At 38.9% G+C, this 14,297-nt stretch overlaps 1 protein-coding gene across 9 annotated transcripts in view; it reads right to left on the reverse strand.

Moving 5' to 3' along the window:
• Positions 1–14,297, reverse strand: part of ZNF280D (zinc finger protein 280D) — an 80,182-nt gene that overhangs the window by 39,443 nt on the left and 26,442 nt on the right. For 7 of the 9 annotated variants that reach the window (XR_008446423.1, XR_008446424.1, XR_008446426.1 and 4 more), the window contains exons 3-5: positions 12,067–12,132; positions 11,598–11,968; positions 5,505–5,622 (exon numbers count right to left, since the gene is read on the reverse strand). Coding sequence is in view for 5 of the 9 variants with exons in the window: in XM_054041415.1 (XP_053897390.1) it covers positions 5,505–5,622; positions 11,598–11,968; positions 12,067–12,132 (555 nt within the window). In the remaining 4 variants the exon portion in view is untranslated. The remainder of the gene's footprint in view (positions 1–5,504; positions 5,623–11,597; positions 11,969–12,066; positions 12,133–14,297) is intronic. The other 2 variants (XM_054041416.1, XM_054041418.1) reach the window with 2 other exon arrangements.

A 14,297-nucleotide genomic window follows, 5' to 3' on the forward strand; every position in this document is an offset into this window, starting at 1 on the left:
TGTCATTCTGCAGTTGGGTGTGGCGCTGCCTGCATGTGTGCTGGAGGAGGCTTAATAGCCTGGCTCAGCAAGACAGGTAAAAGGGTGCCCTGGCTGGCAGAACAGGCGGCCTCAGTGATATCCCAGCACATCGGGTGGCACCTTAAGGGGTACAACCCATCACAATGTATGTTACTTACTTCTGTCAAAATGTCTGAGATTTCAGTTTGTATGCAAGATCTTATATAAAATGAAAGTTGCGCTATAGATAATTCCCAACTATCCAGAAAATGGTAATTCTCATTTGCCATTTGAAGGAAAAAGAACTGAAATAGCTTCCAAAAGGTTGGAGGGGAATTAGAAGCAACAGTTTGCTAGTGCCCTATAAAAATGCAAAATATTAAAAGCAACTTTCAAATACATGTATATCAATGGCCTGATTAGGTCCATTAGAAAAGCTGTGTGCCTTTTTTCCAGGGCCAAGTTCCCCTAAAGCCAGCATGTCTGGCACTGGATGATTTCCCCTGCATAGGAGAATCATCCAATATCACCCACTCAATGTACTGGTGAAACAAGGTAACCAAAGGCATGTCGGGGGAATCCCTACATGCCAGTAGTGTGTTCCTGGCTGCCAGGACAGTTCCTGAGGTCCACTGGGAACTACAATAAATTAGACACCAGCTTTCAGACTTCTATAGTTTATACTGGGGACTGGACCAACAACAGGGTGAGAACAGAAAATAGGTCCTGTGCACTCCCTTCTCCACTCTCCAGCTGCATTCAGCACTTCTTGGGTGGAATTGAGAATCTGTCCTTATCTTTCCTTACAAACAACAGAAGGATAGCTGATCTCTTGGAGAATTGTTAAAGAGCTCACTTTTTCACAAAAAATGAAAACTAGGACTTAACGTGGCGACACCCACCTAAATTGCAATTGTGACTCTCATTCATTACTTGTACAAGAAAGCCTTTGTCGTAATAACTAGTTTTGTTACAGCAATTATGAATGTCACGTGGATGTCAGTACAAAAATTGTATGTAGTATTGTTGTAGCCGTGTCAGCCCCAGAATATTATAGAGACATTGTGGGTGAGAGAATATCTTTTATTGGACCAACTTCTGTTTGTGAGGAAGAGAAGCTTTTGAGCTTACACAGAGCTCTTCTTAAGCTCTATAAGCCTGAAAAATTGTCTTCTTCACCAACAGAAGTTGGACCAATCAAAGATACTACCTCAGCCACCTTGTCTCTCCAATACAAAGATCCTAATGCCTATTGAAACTGCCTTCATTATGCCCTATAATGAGAATGTACTTAACTTTTAGCTCAGACTTTTATACTTAACCAACTTAAAAAGCTGTTTTGCAGTCATACTTTCTAATGATACAAACCCAGTCATTTTCTGAAGTGAACATGTTAAACATTTCCCATTCAGTTTATGCAACTTTTGCCCAAGGTAATTAAAAATTGCTAAATCAGATCTGGGCTACTCATTGGGTATTATCTTTCTTTAGTGCTTTTGTTTACTTATACATGCACTGCTAAATGTGTGAGATTCTTGCTGGGGCTTCTGTGTGTTGATTAGCAATGGCTGTTGTAGAGCTGGTACCAAATATGTATTCTTCTGTACCACTGAATTTACTTGTGCAATGGGCCTGTGAACAACAATGGATGCTGTAGATGTGACTATTAGATGTATTTGTATAATTGACTATTCAGGTTGAACCGACTTAGTGGAACCACCTATAAAATACCATTTTTTTCAAAGTCGTGTGTCAGAAGAAAATCAAGTTTCAATATAATTTGTAATATTTCCTATCAATAAGGAATTATAAAAAAAACTTCTGATGTGTTCCAAAAAAATATACACCATTAAGAATTCTGTTCCATATTTACAATGGTGCACATTCTCACAGGGTTTCATGCAACTCCAAATATGTTACTAGGAGTAACACAAACAGCAGGAGAGTACATATGCTCAAATTAGCGTGGGATTGTTTTCTGTGGTTCTACATTAGAAGAGTCAAGTTAATTCTATTAAGTTGTCTCTTTCAGAATAGCCATCCTAAGAGTAGGAGAATTTGTTTACAATAGTAGATAAGAACAGAATTCAAATGCACACTGAAAAACAGCTGCAGTTATACTGTGAAAAATGCTATTTTAAACAAAGAAATTCCAAACACTGTGTAATAATCAGTAAAACTGGTTGCCAATCTGAAAACTAGTCAATTTTATAGAACTATCACCAATTTACATGGTCTGAACCTTGCAAACACTGACACACATGCTTAACTTTTATTTCAATGAGACTACTCATAGTAGTAAAGTTAAGCACATTCATAAGAGATTGCAGGATGGAGCCAATTGCCCAGCTTTAGGAAACCGCTTAGGCACATAAGTCCCACTGAATTCTGAGCTCAAAGTTAAGCATGTGCTCAAGTGCTTTTCTGAATTGGAGAATAAATTAGTTAGAGGTAGTTACTAAGAGGCTTGTGAAATCTGAATGATCAATAGTCACCTGAACAGGACAGTTACTGACTGTTTGATAATAAATACATATATTGGTGCAACACTTCTCACCCATAGCCCAATCCTCCCCTCAGACCAATTTACACTGATAAAATTCGAATGACTACAATGAGTTGCAATTTACACCAGCATGAAAGAAGACTTAGGCCTACAGTTTTTATTTTGGGCTACAGATTTTTAACTTTAAAAAATAACACTTCAGAAAGAATCACACCACCTGACAGGTGTTGAATAAAGCGTTGAATTTAACAGGTATGATTAAGTATTTACATTTGGCTATACTAGGGGTTGGCAACGTTCGGCACGTGGCTCGCCAGGGTAAGCACCGTGGCGGGCCGGGCCAGTTTTATTTACCCGCTGACGCGGCAGGTTCGGCCGATCGCGGCCCCCACTGGCCGCGGTTCGCCGTCCCGGGCCAATGGGGGCGGCGAGCAGCCGCGGCCAGCACATCGCTCGCCCGTGCTGCTTCTCGCCGCCCCATTGGCCCGGAACGGCGAACCGCAGCCAGTGGGGGCCGCGATCGGCCGAACCTGCCGCGTCAGCGGGTAAATAAAACTGGCCCGGCCCGCCACGGTGCTTACCCTGGCGAGCCGCGTGCCGAACGTTGTCGATCCCTGGGCTATACCAAGATTTTCTATTTTAGCCAAAATATTAATTTTCAGCATTTGTTACTATGAACAATTCCAACTTGAGTATCACAGTATTCAATTCTGTAAATAATACATGCAATACTAGATTTAAAAAAAATTTTCAAAGTGCTCTTATTCCATTTAACAAGTGGAAAGTATTTACTCCTTTTCTCCCACACACATAATAGATTAAAACAATCAGTACACAAAATTATTTTAAGCTTGTTCTGGGTCTTGAACAATTTACAATCAGTAACTGATTTTTGTTTAATTATCTAAGATTATTTCTGATAAAGGTAAATGTTAATAATTCTTATCAATTAACATGAAAACTCTTGATATTTCTAAATAATCAAGTCCTCAGTGTACTTGATTTTAACTGTGTTTTCTGAAAACATGTGAGTCAGAATTTTTCTAGAATTCTTGGCAAACAGGTAGGCTTGAATGCTAAAGACTTCCTGCTGCCTCTCCCTCACTTGCATTAAAGGTTTTGGTCTTATGGAGCTCACATGTGATATGAAACTGACCACCTATTTGTTTTGGCTCTCAGGTCCTTACTACTGCACACACGGTTCTCAATTTAGTCAACCCAGCTCAGCCCTACTTTTGCTTACTAACTCAGTAAGTATTCCTCTCAGCCTATCAATTTCCTTTGTCTGTTCCTTAATCTTCTCCAGCAGGCTTTTCTTGCTACATTTTATTTCACTCTATTACACTCTCCCTCTGTTTCTAAAAGGGGCAAAAAGCAGTTTTGTTCTCAATAATTTAAATAAGGAATGTTAAATTCTTTTTTTAATCTCTAAATCCAATACAGACCACACACCTACTTTCCTACCTCACATGAACTGCATAACACCTCAATTCACAGTCATTTAAGGGCTCAGTCCTTGAAGGTGCGGAGCACTCTGGCTCCAGTCCAGCAAAGCACATAAGCATGGGCGTAACTTTTCAGTTTCCCTCTGACGTCAACGAAACTGCTCAAGTGGTTAAAGTTAAGCACCTGCTTAAGAGCTTTGCTGGATAAGACTAGAATGCTGAACACTTGATAAAGTGTTCAGGGGGGAGGGATAGCTCAGTGGTTTGAGCATTGGCCTGCTAAACCCAGGGTTGTGAGTTCAATCCTTGAGGGGGCCACTTAGGGATCTGGGGCAAAATCGGTACTTGGTCCTGCTAGTGAAGGTAGGGGGCTGGACTTGATGATCTTTCAAGGTCCCTTCCAGTTCTAGGAGATAGGATATCTCCATTAATTTATTTATTTAAAGTAGATAAGTGCTTGATCTTGCCAAGAGCTACTTGCCCCACCTTCTCCCCAGCTAGAATAAATCACAGAACAAGGGTGGGGTAGGAATGGAGGAGACTATACCAATAAGTGTGTGTGGATAACTACTGGAAAAAACACACCCTTCACTCATTTGGGAGCAGATGGAGGATGGGAGAGAGTGCCCCATTTAGAGTGTTATGAAACCGCCACCTCCCCCACAAGAATTGGTTAGATTTTCATCTTACTCATTCTGCTTCACATAGCATTTCTGTTTTAGTCACCTCTTGTAGAAGGATCAGAAAAATTGTCAATTATATTTCATTATAGATTGAATTACAGGCTGACCAACAATTAAGTTTGTCATTCAATTACCACAAAAATGCAATTCGTCATAATTGACACTTGAAGTTTAAATTTACAGCATATACTTATTTATTATAAAATGTAATTTAACTTTACATGTTCTAATTAGTATTTCAAATAAATACAATTTTCTTCAGCCAGATAAAACAGTTTCTGCAACTAAAAATAAAGAATTAAAAAAAAATACTTCAGAGGCTCATGACAAGCATTCTCCCCCCCCCCCCCCAGTTTCCCAGAACAGATCCCTTTGATCTGTCTACTCCAATTGCTATATATAGCAATCAGGAAACAAAGAATGACATCTAGGGAATCCACTGAGCAGACTCAGGAAGTTGTTCCATGGGCTCTCACTGGCTGACTGACAGACACTTTTATTGATGTCATCCAGAGAGAGCTGCATATGCTGCAAATGAACTTTTGCCTGCTAAAAAAGTCATTTCAGTGAGTCTGGCAGTAATTTTTTAATATAGACAGACAAAAATCACACGCATATATTGATTGGGGTCATCATATAACATGTGTGAGTTCACAAGAGCAAGACTTTATTGGAAAGTATATTTTAAGTGCAATGATCCAAATCTTCCTTCGTAACATGGACACCAATACTGCTATTTTACAAACACTAATAAACTATCCTATGTTCTGAAACCTCTATTAAAATTATAACCAAACACTCTATACTTTTACTCTTAAAAAAAAAAAAAAAAAAAAAAAAAAAAAAAAGCTTTTACTAACATACACTCACCTGTCATAGTCACTACTGATCCACTCTGGTAGTGAGGAACTCCTGACTTCTGTCTCAAGCCGAACAGTATGCCCGAAGTATTATTTGGTACAGCTTGTGGAGAACTCGCAATATAACCCTGATAAGCCATTTTCAAAAGGAGGGGAGAGGGAAAAATTGGGACTTAATCTTTATAAAGCATTTTGAAATTTGCATAAAAAAATCAATATACAAATGCAACTTACAGTATCATATGCTTGTTTTTTGTAACTACAATTGGATTCAGATAATTTAAACACTTATTCTGTAAATACTGAAGTTATAATTACCATCTGCCAAAATAATAATATAAATTCTGTTAAAACAATTAAAACCTGACCTGGTTCATCTGTGGTTGATTTATCCAGGGTAAGTGTGCATGTGTACGTTCTGTACATTTTAGAGAAAGTATGCATACTACTGATTTATTTATCTGAATAGAAACAGAGTTTACTATCTGATTTATCCTAAATCTGCTAGTGTTTCTAATTAAGAGGATTTTTTTCTCTAAGCATTTGCCCACTTTCTTCCTTTCAATTTAAATTTAGAAACTTTACACATTATTTCCACAGCTAGCTAACTGCATTTTAAAGGACACAAATCAGAACCCAATGTAAACTCATAGTAAATAGAAACTTCTTAATACAAACAGAGCAAGATCAGTTATTTTGGGGTTTTTTAAGTGCCACCTGTTCAAGCACCAATTCAAGCCAAGATTCAGAAGCCATAATCAGTACTTAGGTTAGGCAATTTTTTTGTGATCATAAAAGAAGGATCAATATATCATTAATATTTTTATAGTGAGCTATGCAGTAGTAAAGTCAGTTTAGAGCATTCCAGAAAAGAACTAATTGTTAATAATTAATGAAAACCATGAAAATTTCCAGGTGAAGACAACTCATGACACACATAATTTTAGGGTCTTCTTGCAGTTTTTATCCTATTTTCCCAGAGCTGAAGTTCTCATTTAAAGTATATGCCCTCCTAGTACCAATTATAACCTTCAAAATAGAAACCAATAAATATACTGTGTTTGTGGCTGCATATTCAACATAAAAACCTACGCACCTTAATTCATCCCAGTGGGTTATTTCTGAAGCCAACAATACCCACTGAAATTCTAAATGTCTTCTAAGTTATATACCAGAAGCATTCACAAAGTAAACTGGTCGTAAAATGTTCACATGGTACCTGCCATATCATAAGTGCCAATTCATTCAAATGGCCACTCCACACAAAAACTTTATATAGAATATATGCAATTTCCAGAAGCAGCATAATGAATTAAGAACAACCAGATGATAGAGCTGGGTTCATTTTTAGTTTTAACTTAACAACAATGTAAAAAAAATAGGACAAAACCCAAATCCAAGCCTGTCCTCAACTTTTCCCTATCAAGAATTGACTTATTTTATTTCCCTTTCTCAGCATACCAGTTTCATGCAGATACCTAGATGTATTTTTTCCCCTAGCACAGAGAGTTTTTTTAAAAAAGATTGTTCCTTTAAAAAGAAAAGAAGCCAAAGGCTCAAAGAGCAGAGTCCACAACCTATTTAGCACTGGATTAAAACTGTGGGAGAATACAAGGCAAAATGAAAGCCTGGGTAAGGAGGCTTGACACAACAAAAAGATCATCTGGAAAAGGCACATGACTTGGGTCCCATGTCTCTCCTCTAGTGACTTGTGCCAGCAGATCTGAAGTATGTTGAAGATATCCACAAATGGTGCTCTTAGACCTGGGTACTAACTACAAATTCTTAGCAAACTGATCTCTCCTCTGATGATTTTTCCTTTACTGTGAATAAATGTGTCCTTTTCACCCCTTCTTCCCAACTTGCATGATGAAACTGAAAACTTGACAATGATAACTCTGTTTTCCGAGTGACTTTCATAGGGTAGACCAGATTTTGATATAAAGATCTCATGAAACACGTCCCATTCACAGCTGTACCTTTCCATTCACAAGACAACCCTTTAGCATCTATAGCAATTGTTATATTCTTTACTACCAATTTGTACCACTACACTGATTAAGCCTGCTGAAAGCAAGTCTAATTAATAGTGCTAAAAACAAATATGGCTTGTCTAGTTAAGGCCCCCACCAGTGCCACAACAGATTTCAACAGAATGAGAGCACACATCTGTGGGAATCTTTTTTTGTAAATTCCTTCGATGCAGACCCTGAATGACGCAAAGGAAAAAAACCCCTCAAGTCTTCATTTCCTCAAATGAACTCCTCATCCAACCTTACCAAATTGAGACTGATCCTTAACAGCAGCTCTGAAAAAATGAGTTATCCTTTTGGTTATGTTAAAAATATTACTAATGATTTGGGATTAGTTTTCAGAGTTCTTTGACCTGTTCATTATCAAGCTTTAAGGAGGTGTGGAGGACTGTGCATATTGTCTACACTTGAAAAATGATGGGCCAGATCATCAGCTGATACAATAGCTTCATTGAAGTCCTTTATGTCTTAATACAAATCAATCATCTGAGTATGGTACCATGGCTCTATAGCCACACTTCCAAAATGTTTTTGTAGTGATCACCATTATTTTGGAGAGAATTCAAGATGCTTTTGTTGGGATGAATGGTAGCACATGTACATTTCCCAGCACACAATTAAGTTATCTGGCCAGGAAGAATGTAGAAAGAGGTGAGATGGATATTCATAGAGACCATGATATCCTCTGAACTGTATGGTAGAATGACAACCCATGAAAATTCCATTTTCAAGTACTCTTTTTGCACAAACTGATTCAGTCATGTCATATGCAAAATGAATCAATATCTTCCAATGCCTTAGAAGTCACAATCTCTATTGGGTAGATATCTCAAAGCATGCTTTAAACACCAGTTTTATGACCTCAGCGAAAGGTCAAGTGCAAAGTTGATTTGAGTTCCTGCATCTGCAAATGCAAAGAACCACCACCACTAGAGTTGAATACACATTGATGTTTACACTTATAATCTGCATTTGTCATCTTGAGAACCTAATTTCAGCTAGGATCCCTGACCACAACTTCTTAAAGTAAGACAATCTCTACCCAGTGAAGAAACAGGACACACTGATACAAGTTAGTCAGAATACGCCTCTGCCCCTCATCACTGAGCCTGTTCTCTGACTGTTCTCTGACTTGCCCAAGAACTGAAAAGCCTTACTGGAACCAAACCTCCATTTCAAAACTTGACCATTGAGACAGGAAGTCTCCCAAAACTAGTGTGCTATGGTTGGCATGTATTTGATGGAGATTATCCTTCTGGGATGTATTAACAGGTGTGTTGTGTGTTGCCTAGGGAGGCTGTGGAATCTCCATCTCTGGAGATATTTAAGAGTAGGTTAGATAAATGTCTATCAGGGATGGTCTAGACAGTATTTGGTCCTGCCATGAGGGCAGGGGACTGGACTCGATGACCTCTCAAGGTCCCTTCCAGTCCTAGAATCTATGAATCCTCCTAATAATGCTTAGGAGTTTGGTCCACTATAGCCATAAATCCCTTATCTCTGGAAGAGTTGGGATTACTGTTAAGTAATTAGCTTTAGCCAATCCATTTTATCAAATGTGCCAAAAAGGGGGTCTCGCATTGAAAGCAACGTAATTACAAATCGCTGAGAACTGAAAATTTTGAGTCTGGATTCTTCCCAGAATGAATCTGCAAGGAATTTAACTACCCAACACAAACAGAACACTTTAATTGGTATCCTTGTCTAAAAGAAGAATTTATCCTAGATGGCTAAGGGAGGGAGGGGATGGGGAAAAACTGTAGATTTAGCAAATAATCTTAAGAAGGATACCAAATTTTAACATTTTAAAACGTTCCTGCTACCTGCCTGCACTCAGATAGTTTAATGGAGTAAACAGATTTCCCATTCAACAGGGGAATCAGTCATTTGTTTTTTACGCTGAAAGTGTAGTCCTCTCTCTCTAATTTCTAGTCATATGAGTCTAAGAAAGCTGTGACAACTACAGGTATCTGAATTTGTCTGGAATTTGGTTGCAGTGCCCATTACAATTTTCATGAGTTGGATGAATGTGCTCCACTACCTTGAATTTCCTCAGTAAAGTCTAATTTAAAAAAAAAGTACTACTTTAAGTACTACCCTGCCCAGATGCCTTAAGTTCAGTATATTTGAAGGAATGGTGCTCTTAGAGCTGGGTACTAATTACAAATTCTTAGCAAACTGATTTCTCTCCTCTGATTTTTCCTCTACTGTGAAAAAATGTGACCTCTTTATCTCATTCATGTGAGAATTTAACCTTCACTACTCTATCTCAGAACAGTCTGTAGCAGTGACAGAACTGACCCAATTTCATCCCTGTAGTTCTATCAATTTGGGGTCCTCTGACTCCTCATGAGGAAGATGGTCTTAGTATCACTCAGGCACATCCTCCTCCTTTTCAAAGAAGCAGCCATATTACAAGATATATATACTGACACTGCAACACATAGCTGCAGTGCATTACTGTTCCCATCTATATTTTCCTTCTAGGTTTGTTCATTATTAGAGAAAGAAGAATATTGTGGTGAGGGGTAAAAGGCATAAGCAACTATTGCTATGACAGTCTTTTGCAAAGCAACACACAAAAGAGAAATTGCAACAAAAAGTTAGAGAAAAGAATGCAGAAAGACTTAAAAGTGATGGACTACCGGTAGCAAAACAAACAAAAAGTAAGCCATCAGAAGGGACAACCAGTCTGTGGATACACAGAAATCCACAAATTCAGAGATTTAGGATCTCCAACAAGTTTCTCACAAAAATCAAACTTTTGTTATTTTGTTTCTCTGAAAATGTGTATGGAACCTTCCCAAGTTTACAATTTCCTCAACATTTTGAGTTTAGTACATTTATACTAAATTCACCCTCCTTGCATCTTGAAATAATATCTAGCAACACATTTTAAGATTAATACCAATAAGAGAGGAAAAAAACAGTTTACCAAACACTACCACATATTTAGAGCCTGCTCTATACTACAGAGTTAGGTCAACATAAGACAGCTTACATTGACCTAAACTCTGTAAGTGTCTACGCTAAAATGTCACTCCCATCGATGTAACTCGCCCACTACACTGACTTAATAACTCCACCTCTATGAGAGGCATAGAATCAATATCGATATAGTTAGGTTGACGCAGTGTCAGTGTAGACGCTGCGTTGCTTACATCGACTGCTGCTGCATCTCAGAAGCCATCCCACAATGCCCCATGCTGACAGTTAAATTGGTGCCAATACTCCTGGTGAGGACGCACACCACCAAAACAAGGCGCGTAGTGTGGATATGCAAAAGCAATTTAATTAATGCCATAGCTGTGCATTGACATAACTTAGGTCAATATAATTTTGTAGTGTAGAGCTACCCTACCCATCACCTTGTTTGCAACTTTTTAAACCTGATATCAAATAATGGCGCTGCAAACTCTAGAATACATACTGAAGTCTATTCCCTACACCAGGCTACTGGACTACCAATTTGTTCACTCAGGTTATATTCTCATTTTTTTACTTTTTTGTTCTAAAGCAGTAGTATTAAACATCCACTTAATTAAACTGCAGAATAATATTAAAATGAAAATTTCAAATCTTAGCATTCTTGTGAGAGTAAATTAGACAATGGAAAACATTGCAAAAGTTTTTAAAAATATGAGTAATTAATTATTTTTACAATTACAACATATAGAAAATCAAAATTTTACTCAAGCCCAGATCCTGCAAACACTTATGCACATGCAGAACCTTTTACACAAAAATACATTGTCCTGAAGACAATGCAATTACTCCTGTGTAAAGTTAACCAGCTGCCAAAGTCTTTGAAAAATTGAGGCCTTAAGCTTCAAACGAATTGAACAACATCAAACACAGTGTAGTAAAAAGCCTATTTAATACTAAAGTTCCTGAAAGGGAACCTATGTGTCATGACATGTTTAGTAAATTTCTACAAAAACCACAAGGTTCTTTGAAACTGAAATTTTGTGAAGTGATGTGAATATACAATAAGCAATATCCACTTTTTCTACTTCATTAATTTAACTACAATTAAACCTTGAGCTTTATAAATTAATATAACAATTTACCTGATTTAATATTACAGGTTGTGCTGTTACTGTAGCCACTGGCCTCGGTACGGGTTGACCCATTACAGGAATTGAAATATCTCTTGATACTGGCTGTGTCGTTACTGGAATGGTTACAGGTCTGCTAACAGGCTGTGATATTCCAGAATTTGACCCGGGTATCTGCTGAGCTGATAAACATCCAGTAATAGGTCTCTGTAGCGTCTGGGAAGTTCCTGAAACAGTCACTGGTCTAGACAACGGCTGAACGGCTACAGAGCTAGTTGCAGGTCTGGATACAGACTGAAAGACTGGTGAAACAGTGACAGCACCCGGATTGGATGCAGGAGTTGTATAGTGTTGACTGGCAGGCTTGAATGTAGTAACTGTACCTGTTACACAGAATTCCAGAATAATCATTACATAGTATTACAGTTGGATGTTTCATTAAGTTTTTTTTTTAAATTACCATATTAGGACAATGTAGTACCTCTACTAGGTGCACCATTCTGTATCCCCGTTCGTGATGAGCTGAGGTTGACTCTGTTCAATATATCTGTTAAAAGTTACATTTGTGTCTTAATTCCAGTGACAAGTTACAAAAACTGAAGTGAAGTTAAAATAAAAACAAAAATTAAAAGCAGCATTCACATTTATTTGTGAAGGTACCACAAGCCAATAGATTTTTTTCAGTTACAAACTTGAATGCCATTTCTAAAATAAACACCCAATAAAGCAAACTGCATTATCATCCTATTTATACAAATAAAGATCTTGAGACTCCTAATTTTTCTTCTCAAGAAAGTTAATTCACCAAATCATGTCAAATTTTAGTTCTCTAGAAATGCAGATAGGAAAGCAAAACTCTCCTACATAGAATCCATAAGTGTTTAGCTGTGTTGATTATGTAGACCATTATACAAAAATTTTATGAAGACAATGGAAACAAATAAGAAAAGTGAATACATTCATAAATTATTTCTTAGAAAAAGTTTCTTGAATTCTCAAAAAACATTCAAAAAGAAGGAGCAAACTCCCTGCTCCCCAACTAATTACTTTGCATTTGGAAATTTAAGACACATCGGGAGGAATAATTTGAAGTACTTATTCTAAATTAACTATCAACTTACAAAAAAGATCTGATCATCATTGCAGAGAGCTCAATCTCCAACAGAAGTGAAAAATCCAAAATAATATATTAGGCTGTACAAGGAACAAGATGGAGAGTACTACCAAGATATATAATACCATTATACAATTTAGCAGGATTTATAAAAGGATTAAATGTTTATATAACAAACAAGAATATACAGAAGTTAACAAAAAATACTTAACTATCATCTTCAGGGCATAAGCCAACCTCTAACTATTGGTAGTTAAAAGAAGCTTTTCCTGGGTGAAAATTATTCCTCAGCTGCCTACTGCAGAGTTTTTTTCTCTGAAACAACTGGTACTGGCTACTATTAGAGATAGGATACAGTAACTCCTCACTTAAAGCCGTCCTGGTTAACATTGTTTCGTTGTTACATGGCTGATCAATTAGGAAACATACTCGTTCAAAGCTGTGCAATGCTCCCTTCTAACATCATTGTTTGGCAGCCTCCTGCTTTGTCCACTGCTTGCAGGAAGAGCAGCCCAGTGGAGCTAGCTGGTGGGGGCTTGTAACCAGGGTGGATCGGCAGCCCCCTCATCAGCTCCCCGCTCCCCTAAGTTCCCTGTGCAGCAGCCGCCCAGCAGGCTATCAATTGCCGGGCAGTTCAGCTATCCCCCACACCCACTGTCATGTGCTGCTCCTGCCCTCTGCCTTGGAGCTGCTCCCCGAGCCTCCTGCTTGTGCGGAGGCGGGGAGAGGAGTAATGTCAGGGTATCCCCCCTCGCTCCTACACCCCGCTTACCCCTTCTCCATATAGAGCAGGGTGGGGACACGGACGGAGAGAAATAGAGAGAACTTGGGGCAGCAGCTGCTGTCTCAACTTCCAGATCCACTTAAAAAGACAATGCGCTTAAGAGTGGGTCAGCTTACTTAAAGGGGCAGTGTTTATTTCTCTCTCTCTCCCACACACAAGATGTGTGTCTGTCTCTGTCTGCTATGCTGTCTCCCCTCCCCTCCATTCCTGCTGCCTGGTAGAGTGTGAGAGGCTACATCAGTGTTTCTCAAACTGGGGCTGCCGCTTGTTCAGGGAAAGCCCTTGGCATGCCGGGCCAGTTTGTTTACCTGCCCCGTCCGCAGGTCCGGCCGATCGCAGCTCCCACTAGCCGCGATTCGCTGCTCCAGGCCAATGGGGGCTGCTGGAAGCGGCGCAGGCCGAGGGACGTACTGGCTGCCGCTTCCAGCAGCTCCCATTGGCCTGGAGCGGCGAACCGCAGCCAGTGGGAGCTGCGATCGGCCAGACCTGTGGACAGGGCAGGTAAACAAATTGGCCCAGCCTGGCAGGGGCTTTCCCTACACAAGCGGTGGCCCCAGTTTGAGAAACACTGGGCTACATTAACAACAATGTGTTAACCCTTGAGGGCTCAGCCGAGTGCTAGTTCATCATTTAGCAGCCAGGCATTCCCTAGGAAATATCCCACCCTCTTCCACCCTCTAACTTCACCACCTCAACCAAGCTTCACAATCATCATAGCTGTGAACAGTATTAAATTGTGTGTTTAAAATGTATACTGTGTGTATATATACATATAATATATAGTTTTTTGTCTGGTGAAAAAAATTTCCCTGGA

This window comes from Malaclemys terrapin, chromosome 10, assembly GCF_027887155.1.
Source record: "Malaclemys terrapin pileata isolate rMalTer1 chromosome 10, rMalTer1.hap1, whole genome shotgun sequence".
In the NCBI taxonomy this organism is placed as follows: Eukaryota; Metazoa; Chordata; order Testudines; family Emydidae; genus Malaclemys; species Malaclemys terrapin.